This window comes from Electrophorus electricus, chromosome 15 (assembly GCF_013358815.1).
Source record: "Electrophorus electricus isolate fEleEle1 chromosome 15, fEleEle1.pri, whole genome shotgun sequence".
Lineage (NCBI taxonomy): Eukaryota > Metazoa > Chordata > Actinopteri > Gymnotiformes > Gymnotidae > Electrophorus > Electrophorus electricus.
In genome coordinates, this window is record NC_049549.1 from 14,901,717 (window position 1) to 14,922,130 (window position 20,414).

Sequence of the window (20,414 nt, forward strand, 5' to 3'; positions counted from 1 at the left end):
TTCGTCATCGTGTCTTCTGCTTTTTTTTTCCAGATGATTTTCCAGGCACGTGGCGGCATAATTAAAGATGGACAGAAAGTAGTTCATATCCAGCCAGGTGCTGTGGTCACCGTGACAACTGGGTCTGACATGTACAAAGCAAGGAGCGTGGTGATCACAGCTGGCCCCTGGGCCAGCACTCTGCTCTCCCTCACCGGGCTGGAGCTACCACTGCGGGTACTGGCTGGGCAAAACCACTGCACCAGCACAAACAAATACCAACCCAAACACCAGCGCACTGTCTCACTAAGCCGCTGGCCGTCCTGATGGAAAGATGAACTGTATCGCTCATTCACTCACTCGCCACCCTGCCTGCTGTATCTGTCCTAAAACGTTCGTGCGGCAGCGTGCTTGGCGAGAGTGCTCTGACATTGGGGCGTGAGACACTATCTGAAGGGGAATTATTTCAATCGTAGTGCAGTGCAGAGGTCAGAGGCAGGGGATTACACGCAGTACTGCAGAGCTTGACTGGCATCACCCTGGGTCATCTTAAAAAAAGTTGGCCAGGGCTCGAAACGAAGGCGCCAAGGCCCCGCCCCCTGCCCGCCTGCCTCCACCCACCCACCACCTCCAGTCTCGTCCGCAGCCCAGCTTAGATTGTCTGAGTCTCTGCCACAGACAATCTTCCACATGTCACACACCAGGAGCGAGGCAATGGGGGCGAATATGCAGTGCTGTTTAAGCCCAGAATTGGATGTGGAATTGGAATTGCATTATTCAGCGTCGCGTGGGCCCGAAAGGTTGTGTCTGAATGGGCACGACCGCGTGACGTGTGGATTTGTGCACTGAATGAGGAAGCAGGCTGGGTAGTTCATTAAAGTGAGAGCTAATAAAAGCTGCCCTCTTATCTCTCCCAGGACGTGATTTGTATCAGTGTATTAATTAATTTAATTAAAGCGCCATTCCTGTTGCTGCAGTAATAGCAGAATGCTACTCTTGGTAATTGCTCTTGGATCAAAGACAACAGGCGTGGAGGGTGGGACCTGATCCAGTGGAACTCATTCACTCACTCTGTCGTCTCTCTCTCTCTCTCTCTCTCTCTCTCTCTCGGCAGGTGGTCAAGATAAATGTGTGCTACTGGAAGGAGAAGGTTCCGGGCTCCTACAGCATCAGAAATCGCTTCCCCTGCTTCATTCAGCTGGAGCCCAAGGAGGCGGAGCACGACATCTATGGCCTCCCATCCAACGAGTATCCAGGACTGATGAAGGTGAGTGACAGGAGGTGAAACACCACCACACTTTATTTTACAGTTCACTTTTCAAAGTTATATGAATGTAACACTGAATATGCTGTGTTTAGTGCTCTTCACCCAGAATGTGAAGAAGCATTGCCACCCTTTTATTCTAAAACGCTGGGATATCCGCAGAGAACATCTCACGAGTTGTCCTCTCAGCTCAGGCACAGCCATGCGGTCGTGGAGGATGTTTAGCGCCGGACCGATGCCCCAGCAGCAGAGACTGATCTCTGATCAGTGCTCTCCTGGTCACAGCTCCTGATCTCCAGCATGCTGTTGCCTCGGCAGGACTTCATCAGGGTCCACATGGCGGTATAGAGGAGCACAGATGGTGGACACGTGTTAGATGTATTATCAGTGCTTCGGTTGCCGGGGCCTGTCTTTTCCCGCCTGCTCGCCTGTCTGCGTCTCTCGAGTGCACTGCTGTGTGATGGATGCACACCATCACGGGTCCCGGGAGGCAGAGCTCCACAGACCGGGTGGTGCTATATCTGATCTAGACATGTGTGTTTGCGTGTGTGTTCATGTTCTAATGTGTGTGTGTGTGTGTGTGTGTGTGTGTGTGTGTGTGTGTGTGTGTGTGTGTGTCGCTCTCAGGTGTGCTACCATATGGGCAGTGAGACGGATCCGGATGAGAGAGACGGACGGATGGACAGGGCAGACGTGGATGCCGTGGGCTGCTACATCCGCCGCTGTTTCCCCGGGCTGGTGCCAGTGCCTGCTGTGGTTGAGAGCTGCCTGTACACGGTGAGCAAGCGGTTTTACATTCACATTTACGGCATTTAGCAGCTCTTATCCAGAGCGACTTACCAAAGTGCTTTGTCATTTACTCATGGAGTATATCCCAGCCAGTACAGTAGGTTACAGTTCAAGATACCATTGAACTAGAATACTGTTGAAGCACAGGGATCAATGTTGATGCCTAGAATTGCAAAACACGTATAAGCTCTATCTCAGACAACGATAGTGGCAATAACAAATAATCCCCTACAATAAAATAAGTACTAGCATTTCAGTTACTCAACATAGGTATAGGATCAATGGTCATTTAAATATTTCACAAAAATATGGGTCTTCAGTCTGCATTTGAAGACTTCAAGGGACTCTGCTGTCTGGACAGCCAGAGGAAGTTTGTTCCGCCACCTGGGAGGCAGGACAGAGAATAGCCTCGATGCTTGTCTTCCACGTGAAGCATGGTTTTTCAAGCCCAGCCATACCTGAGGTTCGAACTCCCTGAGGTACAGATCGAGCTTTGAGCATTGATATTATGCATGGAACAGCTGGTCCATTTTTGGGGTTGTAGGCAAGCATCAAGGTATTAAATCTACTAGAAGCCAATGAAGGGAACGCAGCAGCAGAGTGCCATATGTAAATTTCATAATATGGAAGACCAGTCATGCTGCTGCATTCTGGACAAGTTGTAGAGGTCTGATAGCTCCTAGAGGAAGACCAGCAAGTAGAGAGTTGCAGTAGTCTAGCACTGAGATCACACAAGCACCTGGGCAGCTTCCTCTGAGAGAAAAGGCCGAATCCTTCGTATGTTACAAAGGAGAAATCTGCAAGATCGGGTCAGATTAGAAACATGAGTTGAGAACAGCAACTCGTTCTCCAAAGTTATTCCCAGGCTACGAGGGAGTTCTTGAAGGAAACTTTGAGGTAATGGTAAGGGCTGGGAGTTCCTGGGATGTACAGAAGCTCAGTTTTACTGGGGTTGAGCTTCAAGTGGTGGGCAGTCATCCATGATGCAATGTGGGCCAAGCATACTGAGATGCATCTGGAAACCTGTGTATGGGAGGGTGGGAAAGAAAGAATTAATCGAGTGTCCTCGGCATAGCAGTGGTAGGAGAAGCCATGAGAAGATATTACTTCACCAAGAGAGCGAGTATACAAAGAGAAAAGAAGAGGACCTAGCACTGAGCCTTGGGGGACGCCGGTGGAGAGTCTACATGGATTGGATGTGGATCCTCTCCATGTTACCTGACAGGACCTCCAGATAGCACTGAAACCATATCCATATATAGCTAGTCACACCAAGACTGGAGAGAACAGAGAGGAGGACGTTTTGGTTTACTGTGTCAAAGGCTGCCAAAGGTCCAGAAGCATCAAGGTGGATGGCAGTTTGGCAGCTCTAGCAGCATGAAGTTTCTCCGTCACTGCTATGAGGGCTGTTTCTGGAATGCGCTGGTTTGTAGCCTGACTGATTGGGACCATGGAGCTGATTCTGGGTGAGGAAAAGAGATAACTGATTGTAAACTGCTCGTTCAAGAACATTTGAGAAAAAAGAGAGAAGTGATACTGGTCTGTAATTGGTTATGTTGGAGCTGTCGAGTGATGATGTCAGAGAGCAAAGGAAGCGGATCTCTTGAGATTGTCTGGAACAGAGCGCAAGGAATGGGATCCAGCGGAAACGTGGTCGGATTGCTGCAAGTCAGGAGTTGAAGAATTTTCTCCGAGGAGAGAGGAGAAAAAGAAGCACGAGAGTTGGGGGGAATGAACACTGGTTGGAACATTTGGTTTTTTCACATCTGGGAAAGCAGATTTGTGCCACATGCATCTGTAAGATTTGCAGATGTTTGTGCTTATTAGTTAATTTGCACTGATTTGTCAGATTTGCCATCCAGATGGGTTGGTAGAAAATATCCTCACCGCACAAACTGAAGCTGCAGCACAGCCGCCTTCTCTGTAATGCAAAGGGCAATAGTGCACACGCACAAAGCCAATCATGCAAACACACACTGCATTCCATTACTCAGTAGCATGCCAAAGCACTCCACACTTAAACAAACCAATACACAAAATAACTATAATCTAATACAAGGCAAGAAACAAATTCAATACTTTGTAAAATGTTTCTGCATTACATTCCAGTGTTTAAAAAGAACTACACTGTCGAATAAGAACATTTAAAAAGAATAAAGCAAAATGGAAAAGGGAGGGTGAGAGAGAAGGGTGACCCAACATGGCAGGAAAATTGGCTGCTGGTGGAAAGCTGTAACCTGATGGAAGCAGTTTCTTTTAATACATGGCCTTAAAATGTAATCCAAAACTTAAAATGGAGCCCAAGTAACGTGAACATTTTTTTTCTGAGATTTTAGAATCCTTTCATCTGTAATGGAATGCATTCTGAAAGTGACCTTCCTGGATATATCAAGCGCTAATATATCTGGTTGTATTCTGCCCAAAGAAAGGTAGGGCAGAGCTCTAGTAGGTAGTGGGAGATGAACTTCTCTCTGTGAATGAGGAATGGATGGGAGCAGTACAAAAACAGTGGAGAGTGGGAAGACGCGCAGGGCAAAGCTTTGCTCTGTAATGAATGAACAAAGTTACACTTTCTCCCAACCCAAGGACGCTTAGCAAACGTGGAACAATACATCTGTCAGTTCCGTCACTTTAATTACTTTCACCTTGCCAAACAAAGAGGAACGTTATAAAAATATGTGTCTTTGCCGAGTGCAAACACTCTCAAGGCTTGTTTGCATGGTCAATTCAATCAAACGTCCCTGGATGAGGGAGGTTAGTCCTCCTCACACTGCTCCCTCTGTTTAACAGCAAGAGGTGAAGGGGCAGACGAAAAGTGCAGCACTTTCACTGAACTCTTGAGAAGAGTTTTGCAAGGATCTGCCTCAACCTGTCTCTTCGGGTTTTAGGCTGGTGTCTTGGCCGAATTCTGTTCTGAGCTATGGGATCTGATACCTCGTGTTTTTTTTTTTTTTCTTTTTCTGAACAGTCAAGTAGCTGGTGAATATTTATCTGTGAAAAGTTCCACATTAACATTCTCTCTATCTGTGTGTGATGCTTGCAGATCACACCTGACCGCCACTTTGTCCTGGATCGCCACCCCGCGTACAGTAACATCGTGATCGGAGCTGGATTCTCAGGTTAGTCCGAACAGTAACGCACGCATCACGTGCATGCACACACACACACAAAAAAAGCACACCTCCACACATATGCACGCACCCACTCGAAGAGCTAGCCCAACTTTTAACGACAGGGCTGAGAAGGCCATTGGTGAAGGACGGCAAGTGAAGCCCCCCCAGCGCGGACCCCCTTTTATCTGCTAATTACAGGCGTGCGCGGTTCCCCGGGCCCCACTGCGCCTCCTCTGCATCCGCCCTAGGGCCAGAGGGCTCCCCCACCACTTGTTCTGTCTGTTCCCATCACCTTGTCCCTTAGCTAATTACAACTAATTAATTTCTGCTCACTCGCTCCAGACTGAGCTCCGGTTAGTGAGGCTTCGTTTTAAAGGCTTGGGGGTTGAGAAATTTCCAGCCGCTTTTTTTGGGGTGTAGCGGGCAGGCTATCCATCTCGCGCTGCGTTAGAGGAGCTCGCAAAGAGGTGTGATGGAGAGCATCGTGGGGCTTGCTTCGGGCGGGCCGCCCATCCCCGCACTTTAGCACCCGCGCCACGACTGATTTATGCTACTTATTCTTCTGCCTTAATACTGACGAGTGCTCATAATTGACCTTCTCCCTCTTCTGTCCTCTTGTTGTGTGCTGCAATTACCGCGCTTGCCCTCCCCACAGCTGCGACGGTGCTCTGGCCGCCGCTAGTCTAACCTCGGTGGCTTGGCTTCCGTTCAAGGCCTAAAATGCAAGGGCTTCTGGGGAAAACAGTTGCCAGTTCCCTTTCTGTCAGCGCCGAGCTGCCGAAGCGAAAGAACCTGCAGTTGCCACGGCTACGCCGTCCAGCAGGCTGGGCGTGCGCAGTGGAACGGCGTTGTCACGGACACTCTCTGGCTCACCCTCGGAGCCTCGGAGTACCGCAGAAATTGTGTAGCTTTCACCAACACCTAACACAGATCGCCTCACACACACACGCAGGTGCACGGCCTAGGTCCGATAGCTCATTTACATTAGCGCGGCAGGCAGACCTCACCTCCGTATTTTAGCCTTTAGACTATAAACTGCATTGGGAAGTTTTGCTCTGTGACAGCTAGCTTGAGCATGCCAGCGTGAAAAGCGCTGATTCTGCTGGGCAAAACGATCTCCTCTGTGCAGCGCTCATGGGTGCATTGTCCAGCAGACACCCTGTGCTCGCTCACCTTTCTTGAGTTCTGCTTTGTGTCGCTACAGGGCATGGCTTCAAGTTCAGCCCTGTTGTCGGGAAGGTGCTGTGTGAGCTGAGCATGGGGCAGGTGCCCAGCTACGACCTCTCACCTTTCAGCATCCGACGTTTCCAGGGTCACCGTAGATCTGCTCTATGAGGCCGGAATACTGAAATTTATCCTCTATGTGAATGTGAATGCCTGCTGCACTGTATCAATAAGAAGAAATGACAACTAATGACAAAACAAAAAAGGTTGATTTGCCAAAATGTCACCCTAAGGTCACACTCCTCCTTATTATTGAGTTCAGGTGTTTCAGCCACACCCATTGCTGACAGATCTTATGACCCATTTATCACAGCTTCTTGCTCTGCTGTTTTTAACCACTTTGAATGTTTCTCTTTTAAATGAGATCATTGGTTATATGAAGTCAGTGTGTCCCACAGATGTTGCCTGCCCTCACTTTTTTAAAGAGCTTTTTGAGTCTAATGGGCCAGTCATTGAAACTATTTGGAGCACCAACCATGCCTCAGGTGTTGTACCACCAAATTTCTGATATGCTGTAATTCAACCACTAATTAAAAAAACCCAAAACATTTTACTTAGCTCGGTTCTTTCAAATTTTAGGCCAATTTCTAAACTCCCTAAAAATGTGTATTTACAGAATTGCAATAATTTTTAGACCATTATGTTATTCTCCAGGTATTCCCGTTTGGTTTTAAAGCCCTTCACAGCACTGAAGCCATACTTTTAAAATATTTTAATGATCTTTTGTTAGTTACTGACTCCAGGGATTCTTATGCTCTTAGAGCTCATTGCTGCTTTTGACACAGTAGAACACAGTATCCTCATCTCTGACTTGGAGCTCTGTGTCAGCAGAGATACTGCATGGTTCAGATCCTACTTGTCTGACAGAAGTTTTTCTGTCTGCCTATGTGATTTTATATCCTCCCCAGCACCTCTATCATGTGGAGTCCCCCAGGGTTCTTTTCTGGGACCTATCCTATTTTCTCTCTGGTCCATCCTTAGAAAATATGGTATTCCATTTCATTGTTATGCAGACGACATCCACATTTATCTGCCTCTGAAATGGAAAGATAATAATTCTTTAAAACTATTGTTGAACTGCCTCGAGGACATAAAAGCCCAGATGGCCTTGGGGTTTAAAAAAAAAATTTTTTTTGGAATGAAAATAATACTGAACTTCTGAATGATACTGAACTTCTGAATAATACTGAACTTCTGATGCCTGTTTGCTGAAACCTGACTTCAAACAATATTTGTGTGAGATAATAGGTAATAATTCTAAATTGGATAAACAGATAAACTCAGTGATCAAATCTAGCTTTTTTTCAATAGGGGCTTTTATCTAAGGTTAAGCCCTTTTTTATCATTTAATGAAAGAATTATATGTGCTTTTATCTCATCCTGTCTTCATTACTGTAAAGCCTTTTATGCTGGTATTAGTCAGGCCTTCCTCTCACACGTACATTTGGGCCAGGATGCTGCAGTTTGTGAAGACATTTCACCCATACTGGCCTCCCTTCCCAAGCTCCCGGTTCATTTTAGGATTAAGTTCAAGATTTTATTTGCCTACAGATCCTTAAATGGGTTCGTGCCAACCTATCTGTGACCTATTAACCCCGCACCCTCCACAAAGAGCACTCAGGTCCACTGACCATCTCTTTTTGGTTATCCCTGTATCAAGGTTGAAGCACAGGGACGTCTGTGCTTGTAACGCCCACACTCTGAAAGTAGCTGCCTTTGCATGTTGATTGGACCCGATGCTGTCTGCTCTTAAATCTCGTCTCGTCTCGTCAGCTCATTATGAGAGCGGCTTTTCAGTCGTGTTACTGTCTTGGTCCTGTTATGTTATTTTCTTCCCTTTACATTTTTGTCCTTCATCGTTATTTATTGTTCATCACCATCGTCTTTTCTGTGTCTTGTTGTGATTATGGTTTGATAATTTGATTGTACAGCACTTTGATCAACCCCCGTTGTGTTAATGTATTTTATAAATACATAAATGAACGAAGAACATGAACTTCATCTCCAGACTGTGGCAGTAGAATGGGTCACTCTATGCTGTTTGATTTTTTTTTTTTTCCCATATAGCGGGTCACCTTTTGCCACAAGTCAGTCTGTGAAATTTATACCCTGCTAGTTCCAGTCAGCAGTAAACGCTGTTATTTCTGTTGTGAAATGGAAGTGTGACAAGCAGCAGCCAAGAACACTCCACCACAGAACAGGCGTGCTGTGAGCACGTCACGCTTAAGACATCGCCTGTGCTCTGCTGCATCATTCACTACCTGCTGCTAGAAGCAAAGAGAACAGGAACTGTACATCAGGAGCTTAATGAAAGGCATTTCTATAGCTGAGCAGTGGTGTAAAGCACCTCATTTAAACGCTAATTACCAGAACGCACAGAGCCGACAGTAAAGTTTGGTGAAGGATAATGGAGTGGGAAAGTTATCAGGGTCCAGGCTTGGGCCGGTGAAGGGTAATGGCATTGCTACAGCACACAAAGACATTTTAGACAATTATATGCTTCCAACCTTGCAGCAATCATTCGGGGAAGGCTCTCTGTTCATGTGACTGTGACCGTGATCACAAGGCAAAGTTTGACAAGTTTGGTGCGGAGGAACTCCAGTGGGCTGCAGAACCCTCATCTCAATCCCGTCAGACTCCTGTGGTATAATTTGAAACATGGATTGCCAGCAAGGCCTCCCAGCAGCTGTCACACCTCACAAATAACGGCACCTTCGACCGAATGGGTATAAATACCTACAGGAAGACCTTGTGGTTGCCAGACTTCCCAGAAGAGTGGAGGCTGTTATAGCCATAAAAGGGGGCAAAGACTCCGTATTAATGCTCAATGTTAGAATGAGATGTCCAACAACCTCATATAGGCATGAAGGTCGGGTGTCCACATACTTTTGGCTATATGGTGCATTATATGATTTTATTACTTTTTGGTTTTTGTTTGTCTTTAACATGTTAAATTGCTGCAGGAAACTAAAGAACTTCTTTTTTTTTTTTTTTTTGCTTATAAACATGATGAGAAAGTAACAATCAAATAAATACATGCATACGGTGCATAGAATTTCAAATAAAATTAAAATTGAAATTAAAATTATGGAGATTACTATTGTTATAAGTTATACTGGAACATCGGGTACACCAGTAGTTGTTTGTTTCTGCACCCATCTCTCAGTTCTTCAGCAGAGGGGTCCAATCTTGACAAGATCACCTGGAGCGGGCTAGAACTCCACGGTGTCTTTCCCTCCCCTAGTTACACAGGCTCCTCTCACTGCATAAACATTAACTGACGGCGTGCATTTGCAAGAAACGTGTTTAAAAAAAACTACTCTTTAAAGTCAACTGTCAGACCGCGACCTGACAGCACCCAGCATGCTGAATCCAGGGTCCCCGTGCTGCGTTCATTAGACTCCTCTGACGGTCCTGTAACAGCTCGGCCTGATCGTGAGCACACTCGACTGTGACAAAGGGCCTTTGCAGCTTAAAGCCTCCCCCCTCCCACTTGTTTAATGCAGTTTCTCCTCCTCCTCCTCCTCCTCGGCGTCGTGGCGACCGAGGGCCTCGCCGCATACAAAGCATGTTGTTAAAAAGACATCAGCCACAGCGGCGGTCGTCTCCGAGCAGCCGGGCCGTGAGCTGGGACGCTTCTGCAACTGTTTGGCCCTGTAAACATGTTAATCACTAATCAGGCAGCCCGTTACTACAGCTGCCCGCCACCGTCAGCGGGAATGAGGAAATTATGCAGCTTGACAGCGAGAGGCCCGGGACCCATTCATCCCAAAGGGCCGGGAGTGGGAGCATATTGATAGCGCTAGATTATTAATAGCTGCATTAAACTGCCATCAAGCACACGCGGGCTAATATTTACCTCGGCGGGGGTGTGGCTCTGGAGCAGGGTGGTTGGGGGCATGGTGGGGGTGTGGCTCTGGAGCAGGGTGGCTGGGGGGAAGTGGGGGTGTGGCTCTGGAGCAGGGTGGTTGGGGGCATGGTGGGGGTGTGGCTCTGGAGCAGGGTGGCTGGGGGGAAGTGGGGGTGTGGCTCTGGAGCAGGGTGGGTGGGGGGAGGTGGGGGTGTGGTGTGGTCATGGGCGCACCAGAGCTCCTACATGCTGCGCTCTAAGGCACTGGCTTCATGTCAGAGGGGCTTAATAAACGCAGCTCCTTGCTTCCTTCAGCCCGCTGCATGTGGGTGGGCGACGGGTCTGGGTTTCTGCTCCAGTTTGCAGATGTGAGCTCTTCCCGGTCTGAACATTCAGTGACAGGAAGAGACATTCAGTGACAGGGAGAGACAGGGTGAGTTTATTTGGGTACGTATGGATTATGAAGCTACGATTGTATAAGGGTTCTTGACTTTCAGGAAAATATGGTGAAGGGATGGAGGAATATTAGAGGAGATTTGAGGGCTGGAAGGAAACTGGAACAACAGGAGGACAAGTCAAGTTGCTTTCTGAGCACTGGTTTCAAAATCAACTCCTCTTCCCCCTGGACTGCATCCATCATTATTTAAAACTTTGCACTCAAAGCTTTAATGAGGTGCTGAATTTAAAAACAAACAAAGAGATGCCATGTAGTACACTTAGCCCACCTTTCAAAATTCAAGTGGATATTATGAAGTTACCCTTCAGTTCTCTGAAAAGAACCAGGATAGATAACTTTTTCTTCCGCTGTCTCTCTTTTCCTCTTTCAAGGTTTTTTTGTTTTACCTCCCACACTACCGCTCTACACCTCTTAAATTGGTCTTCTCTAGCGTGTCAGGGTCTCCACAGTTTAAAAACACAGGAACAACAGGCAAACCTAAAAGCGCCTCCTCGATGGGAAGAGCAAGACGTGCGTGTTGCCATGGCAGTGAGTGCAGTGTACCTCTCCCTGGGCAGTGGGTATGATGCAGGAACAAAGACCTGCTCAGGTGCTGGAAACAGAAGCCAAACAAGACACTGTGGAATCCAGCAAACCCCTTGACACAAGGACACGCTGTGCTATTGCAATAGCAGAGTAAACATCACATTTAGTTTTGAGTATCGATGTGAGGAGTATTTTAGGGTATTTAGAGTGCTTAGGTGGGGGTCAGGCCCCAGCGTTCATAGTTTCTGTGCCATTAGAAATATGAGTAGGCCGATTCTACACATCACACCTATAACAAATTTGGGCATAATGTCGCCGATTCCCCAGGAGCTAGTACCACGTAGTTGTGTTTATGTTCCTGTTTTGTCCAATCTCCACCCTGACTCCCTTTCTGTGATCCCTGCCCTTCATTGTCAAATGGGTCTAGTTGCCCCTTAGTAACCAGTGTACATGCTGTATACATCATGTCTTCCTGTCTTTTTTCGGAGGACAGTCTCTGTCTTTATTTGACTCTCTTTGGTTCCTCATTGCTCACTTCGGCACTTGCGTCTCCTCCTGCTTGCCGCGTCCGTAGCGAGGCAGACATTGGCTATCGTGGAGTGGGTAGAGGCAGGACAGCAGTGTGGTGACGAGCTATGTCCATTATCTTATTAGCTCCATGATCACAGTTGTTGCAACGCTCCAGGGTCGACAAGCTGGAAGACACAGACAAAACCAGAATCCAGGAAAACAAGGCACAGGGATAAACAACAGGGATTAAAGGGGCTTTTAGCTGAAAGAAGACGTGTGGAAATAGTGGGAGGGAGTGCGGTGGGATTTTACCTTAAGATCCAACACAGTATATAGATTCTCCTTCACCAGATGGTGTGAAAAACAGCCAGCGTTTAAATACATATGGCAGAGCAGCCAAGAGCTTTCTCTTCATGGCAAAACTAAACATACACAAGCCCTGAAAGCAAGCATCGCCATTATGGAGTAGTAGTGGCTTACTGCCGTTATTCAGTTCTGTGAGTGAAACATGCATAGATTACGACAGCACTTCTCAGTTTATTACCGTGCCTGGAATGCACAATTTAATGTTTTCTTTTATGTAATGAAACTTTTCCAGCCCATGAGCTAAGCATCAAGCCATTAATGAGATGAAGCAGGGAAATATTAGAGAAAGATAATACACTACATAGCGCAGTTTACTCCTGGACTGGGCTTGGGAAACACTGTATCGCGGGGGGCTCACAGGTTTCTCCGGAGAAACAAGATGAGGCCTCCGGCCACAACAGAGCCATATAGGGAGCGACAAAGCGGAGCAGCAAAGGTCAGCAAGGAGCAGGAGGGCAGGGAGGAAGCAGGACTAGGACCAGAGCACAGCAGGGCCCCAGCTTCAGGAAACTCCCTCTGACAAGCATGGGTGCAATCGCGGCGTCTGGAGAGCCGAGTGCCAAGGAATTAGGTGACATGAAATGGACCGTTTTCAGGTGGACTGTGCGCTAATGGTTAATGGATTAGCAAATCCAGTGACTGGGGAGCAATTCAGAGAGTAGAAGATAAGACATAGCTAAAATAACCATCTGCCAACCCTGCTCTATGCATTGGCATCCAATCATTTCCTAAAAGTGCTACTCAGGCCTTTTATACACGTTACCCATGGCTAGCCAGATTTAATGTTATGTAAGATATGATACAGAATGTGCTATTCTTAGCACTGGTCTTCGGACCGTAAAGACAGAGCAAGTGTCTGGGCTGGTCCTACATGAGGACGGTGCAGGGGTCAGAGGTCACCCGGGCCGCACGGCTGCCGCTGGAGACCTGCTTGTGCCCTCATCAGTCGTTGCGATCGGAGGTATAATGAGCTCAGCGCCGGCGCAGCCTGGTGAACGTGGAAAGGCATTAAGTGGCGTCTCTCCTCGTCTCCCGGGCGCCTGGCTCCCATCCTCTCCCTCTCTTTACATCAGGCTCACGGTGGGGATGATAATGTCTGTCCATGAATATTACATCACCTCTTTTGATGAGGACTTATAGGCGTCCCGACAGCGTTGTGCGGATGGGCGCCGCAGAAGGGAGAACGGCTCCTGCAGCAAGGGCAGCTGGGAAAACTGCAGTTCCAGCAATCCCTGACGAGGTGCAGTGAGAGGATTGCAGCGTCGGGAAAGCAACAGGATGTGACCAACTAGGATCTTCAACAACAACAACAAAAAAAACACTTCCCTTTCCCTCACACGTATACACACACGTTTGGTATTATGGTTATTTAGAATAAATAATTACTATTGTAATTAAGTTGAAGTAATAATAATACTGATAAATCCTACTTGTTTGTTTGATATTTTATGCCTCAAGTTTTTTTCATTTGGTTTTGTACTTGAATTTCCAGAGTATCTTCACAGCTACCACTGGTTCACCACATTCTTAACATTAGCCTAAACTCTTACACTAGACTACCTATCTGGATTGTAACAAATATATAATAATATTTAGCTGACACACCACTGCCCAAATAAGACATTTCCAGACAACCGTTGCTGCATGGCGTTTGGATAAAATACATATTTTTATAGATTTGAATGGAATTGTTTTAATGTTTTTGAATATATCATGTTTGAAAGATCATGTTTAGAGATCATGTTTAAACATTTTTCCCTACTATGGATGAGACACATTATGAATAGAAGAAGTTTAAATAAACATTAGGGTAGTTAAAAGGAAGTGTGTCTAGGCTGGCTGGTGAGAGATGGAACGTTAACAGATCTGTTCGTGAATTGTGTGTAGCTCCAGGGGCCCAGCAGGCCTCATCACTGCACCCAACAGGGTCTCTGCTGCAGTTCCTGCCCTCCACGAAGTTGCCACTGTGACTGACTTGATTTTCAAAGAGAGGATGGACAGATATACATTACACATTAATTAGTGTGTAATGTGGCCACGTTAGAGCCACTTCCACATGATGTGAAGAACACTGACAGTCTCATAACCACGGCCCCTGTCAAGGAGTGGGACACATTAGGCAGGAAGCGATCAGGAAGCGATTCTTGAAGTTGATGTGTTGGAAGCAGGAAAAATGGGAGCGCGTAAAGATCTGAACGGTTTTGACAAGGGCCGGATTGTGACGGCTAAACAACTGGGTCAGAGCGTTTCCAAAATGGCAAGTCTTGTGGGGTGTTCCTGGTATGCAGTGGTTAATACCTGCAAAAGTGGTCCAAGGAAGGACATGTGACCCAGTGAGGTGGGGTCATGGGCGTAGTAGTGTGGGGAGTGAAGGCCAGCCTGTCTCATTCGACTCCACGAGAAGAAGCACTTTAGCACAAACTGCTAAAAAGATTAATGCTCTGCTAGATGGTGTTAGAACTTGCTGCGTCTGGTGCTGCATAACTACAGACCAGTCTTATTTATGCATAAGTAATATAATGTCTAATCAATATAAAACTTACTTACCTTGTCATGTAAAACCATATATCATAGGAAAGTTCTAAAAATAGCATAAAAAAACACCTATGTATGGTCCACCTATTTTAGTTTGGGAAGCAAAACATTTTGTCCAGTGAAATTGTTCCGAAATGGTTTGAGGAGTGTTGAAGGTGTTGACCTGCCCTCCAAATTCCCTAGCTCTCAATCTGATCAAGCATCTGTGCTGGAAAAACAAGTCTGATCCATGAAGGTCCCATCTCATAACTAAAATGACTTAAAAAGATCTGCTGCTAACGTCTTGGTGCCACATACAACAGGACACCTTCAGAGGCTTAGTGGAGTCCTCACCAGGCCAGAGCTGTTCCTGCAACCCAAGGGGTAACTGCACAATACTAGGCACATGGATTCAGTGTCAACGTTATGGTTAATCTGTGTATTTACATATAGTATACATGTATCACTCATGGGACTTGCTTTATACAACACTTGAAGACACTTCAGGCCGGTGCTGTGACAGTATGCGCCTGCATTAATGTCTGACATAAACGAGGCAGCTTGGCATCACTCGTGACTTCCCCCAACGCTCATGCAGTCTCTCTGCTGTCTTGTCCAAGCTTCTCCGGGGTGTCAGTCTCTCCACAGTGGAGGAAAACAGAAGTAAAAAGGAAACATCCAAAGGCAGCTCCTGGCCAATCAGCATCAGGCTGAGTGACAGATGTTTACCTCGCTGTACAAACGCCTCAGCCGGCCGGAACAGCGGGCAGAAGGCAGGAGGAAGCGGCGGGAGGCCCTCAGACCCAGAGCTGCGCTGAAGGTCTCCTTAAATGTACCAGTGTGCAACACCCATCGAGGACGGCTTGAATTTCACTCCCTTAGCACTGCGCGGAGAGTTGTTTTGGCACCGGTAAAGACAAACACTTAAGAAGGTTGTCTCTTTGAGAGGCGGGAGCCGCAAGGCCGAAGACCACATCGTCCTGGAACAAGACAGGACGGCTGCCAACAGGACCAACGCAGTAAGACACTGTGGAGAAGCAGTGATGTTGGATTTAGATATGTGTGTGTGTGTGTGTGTTTGTGTGCACCCTGAAACATTACTTCCTTTGGGGTGTTTCTAAACAAGCGGAACGGCTGTTTTGGAATAATGCGACTTTTCCTACTCAGTCCTCTCTTTAAGCAGGCCTGAGTACTGTGGAAAATTAACTTTAATTGGGGTTTGTGTGTGATCACATACGCTTTGCCTGTAGGAAATGCAGCCTCTGTTTTATTTTGAGGGCTTTCTGACTTCTGGTCGTTTTCACCAGTTGCACGCTTTGTTGAATGTAAATTGGGAGGTCGCATGCTTTGAATACAAATTGGTAAATTAACTTGGAGAGAAGAAAACTTTCTTCTTCCTTCCCTCCGACGAGCAGCTTAGTTGTCTTGGCAGTGTGTGTTTTGTCATTGTCTTGGTGCACAGTGGGTTTGGAGGCATTTTCAGTAAATGGGCAGGGGAAGAAAAAAAAAACCTCCAACCCTGACAGTTTATGCAGCCAGACTCACGCTGCAACTGTGCAGATAGGAAATGTGAAGGGTTTGTGACATCAGTGGGTTAACCACCGTGGATACCACATCTGCACAAATACACAAACCATTACGACCATTTATGTTGCTTCAGTATAGTTTAAACCTCCTTTGTCCCAGTACGTTCACCCAGAACGGGGATACTGAGCACAGCCATTTGGCAGTGTTCCTACACCCATAAAGCACACGTGCTCAGGAATAAAAACAGAGAAAAGTGTTGTGTTTGTTCCTCATATTTATCAAATATTAACACAATATTCTGTGAACATTTTGATCTCACTGTTCCAAGCCATCCAGAGGCCTCACTGCGTTACAGTAGGCACCGGCACCGGACTATGTGCTAACGTTGGCTTATAGCTACGGAGCTCACATCCTGAAGCCAGAGAAGCTAAGTGTGAAGATGAGAGTCTTTTTCCACAAGTATAATTAGGCGATATATACACCAGAAATAACCAAGGGCTCACTCAGGAGACGCTGCTGCTCTTTAGCTGATGAGAGGAGATAAGTGATTGAAAAACACACCTCTCTAGAGTTCTTCATTATGTCAAAAATGCTCTATACACACCAGTAACCAGTGCTCATTACCGAAGCTTTTATTATGATTTGAGATTGCACAGCTGATCCGTGTAACATTATTAGCTGTAGTATGTCAGGCACCTGGAATCTTTTCTCATTAATTATGGCAATTTGTTAGGAATTATTAGATGAAAACAGCATTGATCTTAATTAGGCCAGGTGTGTGGGTGATGGTGGCAGAATTTATAACTGTTCTAAGAGATATATGTGGACAAATGACAGTTTAGACTGATATTTTCATGTAATTTGTGCTCCATGTAGAAACACAGGTTTCATATTTGTACTGGTCTTCACACTGGTGCAATTATGTGTACATGTGCCTCAATTTGAGAGAGAGACAGAGAGAGAGAGAGTGTGTGTGTGTGTGTGTGTGTGTGTGTGTGTGTGTGTGTGAGAGAGAGAGAGAGAGAGAGAGGGTGAGTGAGTGAGTGAGTGTATGTATGTATGTGTATATGCATGTATGTGTGTATACCAAAATACACTTTTTAAAATAGACAGGCAATCTTTCCTTTGAGCGATAGACCTCAAATACCATGCTGGATTAAACAGATTATTTTTAATAAGGTCTATCAACCTTCTTAAGATCTGTACAAGATGTGTTTTTTAATGGGTCTTCTGGGACTCTCAGAACTTGTCAAAAATGCTGACTGAGGTTTACATGGAGCTGGACACTCAGGTCATTAGCTGTTGTTCATTAGTTAGTTGTAGATTTAGGTTCATCATCAACACGCACGGATCACAACTCGAAACACCGCGAGCGGACGGCACACGTGCTCCCCATCACCGCGACGATTAAAAGACAGCGCTCGCACTACCACAGCCTCTTCTTACTGAGCACAACAAAAACATGAAAGGATGCTTTTGGGGAAGGGAATGGTGCAAAGCCCTCTGGAAACGGAACAGGTAAACAAGCACGGAGCCTACGCGCATATTCATGTCTGCAGGGGGAAAAAAGATGGAGAGGAGGAGGAAAGTAAACAAAGCAAAGAAGCACACAAAAACACGTCTAAAACAATTACTGTCATTTATTTACAATATATTAAACCATAATGGGAAAAAAAAAAACGTTACTACTTATAACAAGTGATCATGTATTGAATAAAGAAAATAACTGTTCTGATGGGTAGGATGAGTCATACAGGGTTATGTATACATATATTCATGTGTACATATAGCGGTTTTTAAATGAGCCAAGAGCATTTTAAACCACGCGCTTCTTGTATTAAAATGAATGCTGACTGCATAGATAGAGGATGAAGCCACTGACCTGGGCCTGGTCGATAAAGCCCTGCGCCAAACCCGAGGAGCGCAGAGCCTTCGAGCCACGTGCAGCTCAGCAACACCGCGTGCCTTTGGCAGCTTTGCACAATTCATTAACACTAGTTCATAAATACTACACTGAGGGCAAAAATACTAGGATGAAGCAACAGGGGAAATTAAAGCGTGTGTGTGTCTGCTTGAAGTCCTCCTCTATGTGGAGTCTCTGCTGTTGCGGTTGTTAAGGCAGGAAGATCCCGCTGGATCCCGCTGGCCAAATCGTGCTGGAGAGATCTGAGGGTTCACAGGCTCAGTTCTGGTTACGGTTGCTCACGTGCGGTACTGCCGTGTTGTGTTTAGTTGGATCCTGTCAATGTAAAATAACTTTGACATCACCGAAGCGGGTGGGGGGGGAGGGTGTTGTTTCCAATACAGGACCACGGTAACAGTGGAGGAAATGGGGAAAACAAAATCACCAAACTATACCTCAAGATCAAGGTCATTCGCTTTGGAAAGCCAGAACGTATACAATAAACAAGAAACAGTGAGCAAAGAGGGCGAAAAAAATAACAACAACAACAACAACAACAAAAACAGCTGAGTCCGAGATTTTCTCCATGAGCTTTACTGCACGTACTCAAGTCAGTTCAGTCCAAAAGCACATATGAAGAGAACGATTCTTCACAGCCCTGCAATGTCCCAGATCGACCCGTGCTCAGCAGGGCGTGGAGGGGTCACGTCGAAGCACAGCGAGCTCGCAGGGACAGGACAGTGGGTCTGTTTCCGACGGGAAGGCGGCGTCGTCCTGTGGGCTTGGTTTTCTGGACGCCATGGGAGTGGAGGGGCAGCAGCGGGAGAGTTCTGGGGCTCGGCAAAAGGCGTGAGCGCACGAGGTAAGGCGGCAGTCCCTCCACTGATGCAAAGTCAAGAAAGAAGCACTTAAATCTACACACGCTTGCAACAACGGGGTAAAGCTTTTTCCTCGTTTTTTTTCCTATCATTTTTATAAAGCGCCGAAAAAGGAAAGCCTCTTAACTTTACACTTGGCAGTCTAACCCCTGCCGACGACGCGGACTGGTGGAACCGGGAGCCGAGCTCAGCGGGGATGGGGGATATGACGTTGGGGCTGGGGGACGATCTGACGGTGCTGAGAAGCTTTAATGGCACGGTACAACACACGCAGAAATAGGAGCAAGAAAGAACCGAAGGCTGTATGTCTGCAGTGCAGTGAGGAGAGCAATCAGAACACAGTGGGCTGCATCACGCTCCCCTGCACAGAGATCTACTAATACTGAGAGGCCTTTTCCAGTGTGTGTGTGTGTGTGTGTGTGTGTGTGTGTGTGCGCGTGAGTGTGCGTGCCTGCGTGCATGTGCGTGAGTGCGTGCGTGTGCATGTGAGAGAGAGAGTGAGAGATAGTGAGTGGGTGAGTGGGTGAGTGTGTGGGTGAGGGTGTGTGCGCTACGCTGTGTTCTCCGGCGCCGTGCCCTCGCTGTTGTTCATGTAGTAGCGTCGGGCATAGCGGGAGGAGCTTTGGGCCACGCCCCCTGCCTCTTTATCGTCCGTCTCGTCTTCCTCGTCGGATCTGTCGAGGTAGAGGCGCCTTCGTCCAGAGGGGGGGCTGCAGATTAAAGAAGGCTCCATTAGAATCCAAACCAAAGCGAGGCACTCGTTCTCAGAAAGGAACACGACGTCTGACACACAGCTCTTCAAAGGGACTTTGCCAGGGCCTCGCACAGCGAGGTAGAGTCACATGAACACCAGGCAAGATTAAAGCACTCTGATCAATTCCACTGGAAGACGGCATTTATAATGTGGTAAAACTTATGTAAGGTTTCAAATTTGTTGCTCACCAAAGTCATACAACACAATGTCATTCAATTATGTACACACAGCGTGCCGTTCCTTTACAGGACAGTTAGTCAAAGCCTTACAGGCAAAATTACCATATAAATGAACTGTGAATTGAAATTTCACACGAGCAAAAAGACGGCAGCAGACGCAGCCACTAATACCTCTCCCTCAGCCAAGAGTGGAGAGAACTTTGAGTGTCACCGCTGCTAATTTTCCCCGGGACTAAAACGTGGCATGCTTTATGTTAATGGTTGCTGGCTTCAAATATGCCAACGAGCTGTGCAAATCGATGGTCTGTTTTAATTATGTCTAAATTAAAATACCGTAGGGGAAATCTATGGCTGCCTCTGCACTGACTTTAGTTCCTCTACCGTTATTTTGTTTTTGGGTAATTAATCACAAAGACATTTCAACAAATAATACATCAGCAGTCCCCTTTTCCGGCTGGATCTAAATCTAAACTGGTACAAAAGCAATTAGCCAGTGCCTCACAACAGCGATGAAATGACGTTCTGTTGCTTTTAGAGACATTTGTGCATATATCCAACAAAACATTAAATGGCCAGGGTGTT

At 46.6% G+C, this 20,414-nt stretch overlaps 2 protein-coding genes across 15 annotated transcripts in view; one reads left to right on the forward strand and one right to left on the reverse strand.

The window, feature by feature from the left end:
• Nucleotides 1-9,581, forward strand: part of pipox (pipecolic acid oxidase) — a 13,929-nt gene extending 4,348 nt beyond the window's left edge. The window contains exons 4-8 of one of the 2 annotated variants that reach the window (XM_026997726.2): nucleotides 34-216; nucleotides 1,094-1,246; nucleotides 1,871-2,020; nucleotides 5,076-5,151; nucleotides 6,350-9,581. In XM_026997726.2, coding sequence (XP_026853527.1) covers nucleotides 34-216; nucleotides 1,094-1,246; nucleotides 1,871-2,020; nucleotides 5,076-5,151; nucleotides 6,350-6,480 — 693 coding nt within the window. In that variant the 3' untranslated portion in view covers nucleotides 6,481-9,581. The remainder of the gene's footprint in view (nucleotides 1-33; nucleotides 217-1,093; nucleotides 1,247-1,870; nucleotides 2,021-5,075; nucleotides 5,152-6,349) is intronic. The other variant, XM_026997727.2, reaches the window with a different exon arrangement.
• A 9,789-nt stretch (nucleotides 9,582-19,370) lies between these two features.
• Nucleotides 19,371-20,414, reverse strand: part of myo18ab (myosin XVIIIAb) — a 70,423-nt gene continuing 69,379 nt past the window's right edge. For 12 of the 13 annotated variants that reach the window (XM_035534229.1, XM_035534226.1, XM_035534219.1 and 9 more), the window contains one exon: nucleotides 19,520-19,609. Coding sequence is in view for 1 of the 13 variants with exons in the window: in XM_035534227.1 (XP_035390120.1) it covers nucleotides 19,450-19,609 (160 nt within the window). In the remaining 12 variants the exon portion in view is untranslated. Of the gene's footprint in view, nucleotides 19,610-20,414 lie in introns of all 13 variants that reach the window. The other variant, XM_035534227.1, reaches the window with a different exon arrangement.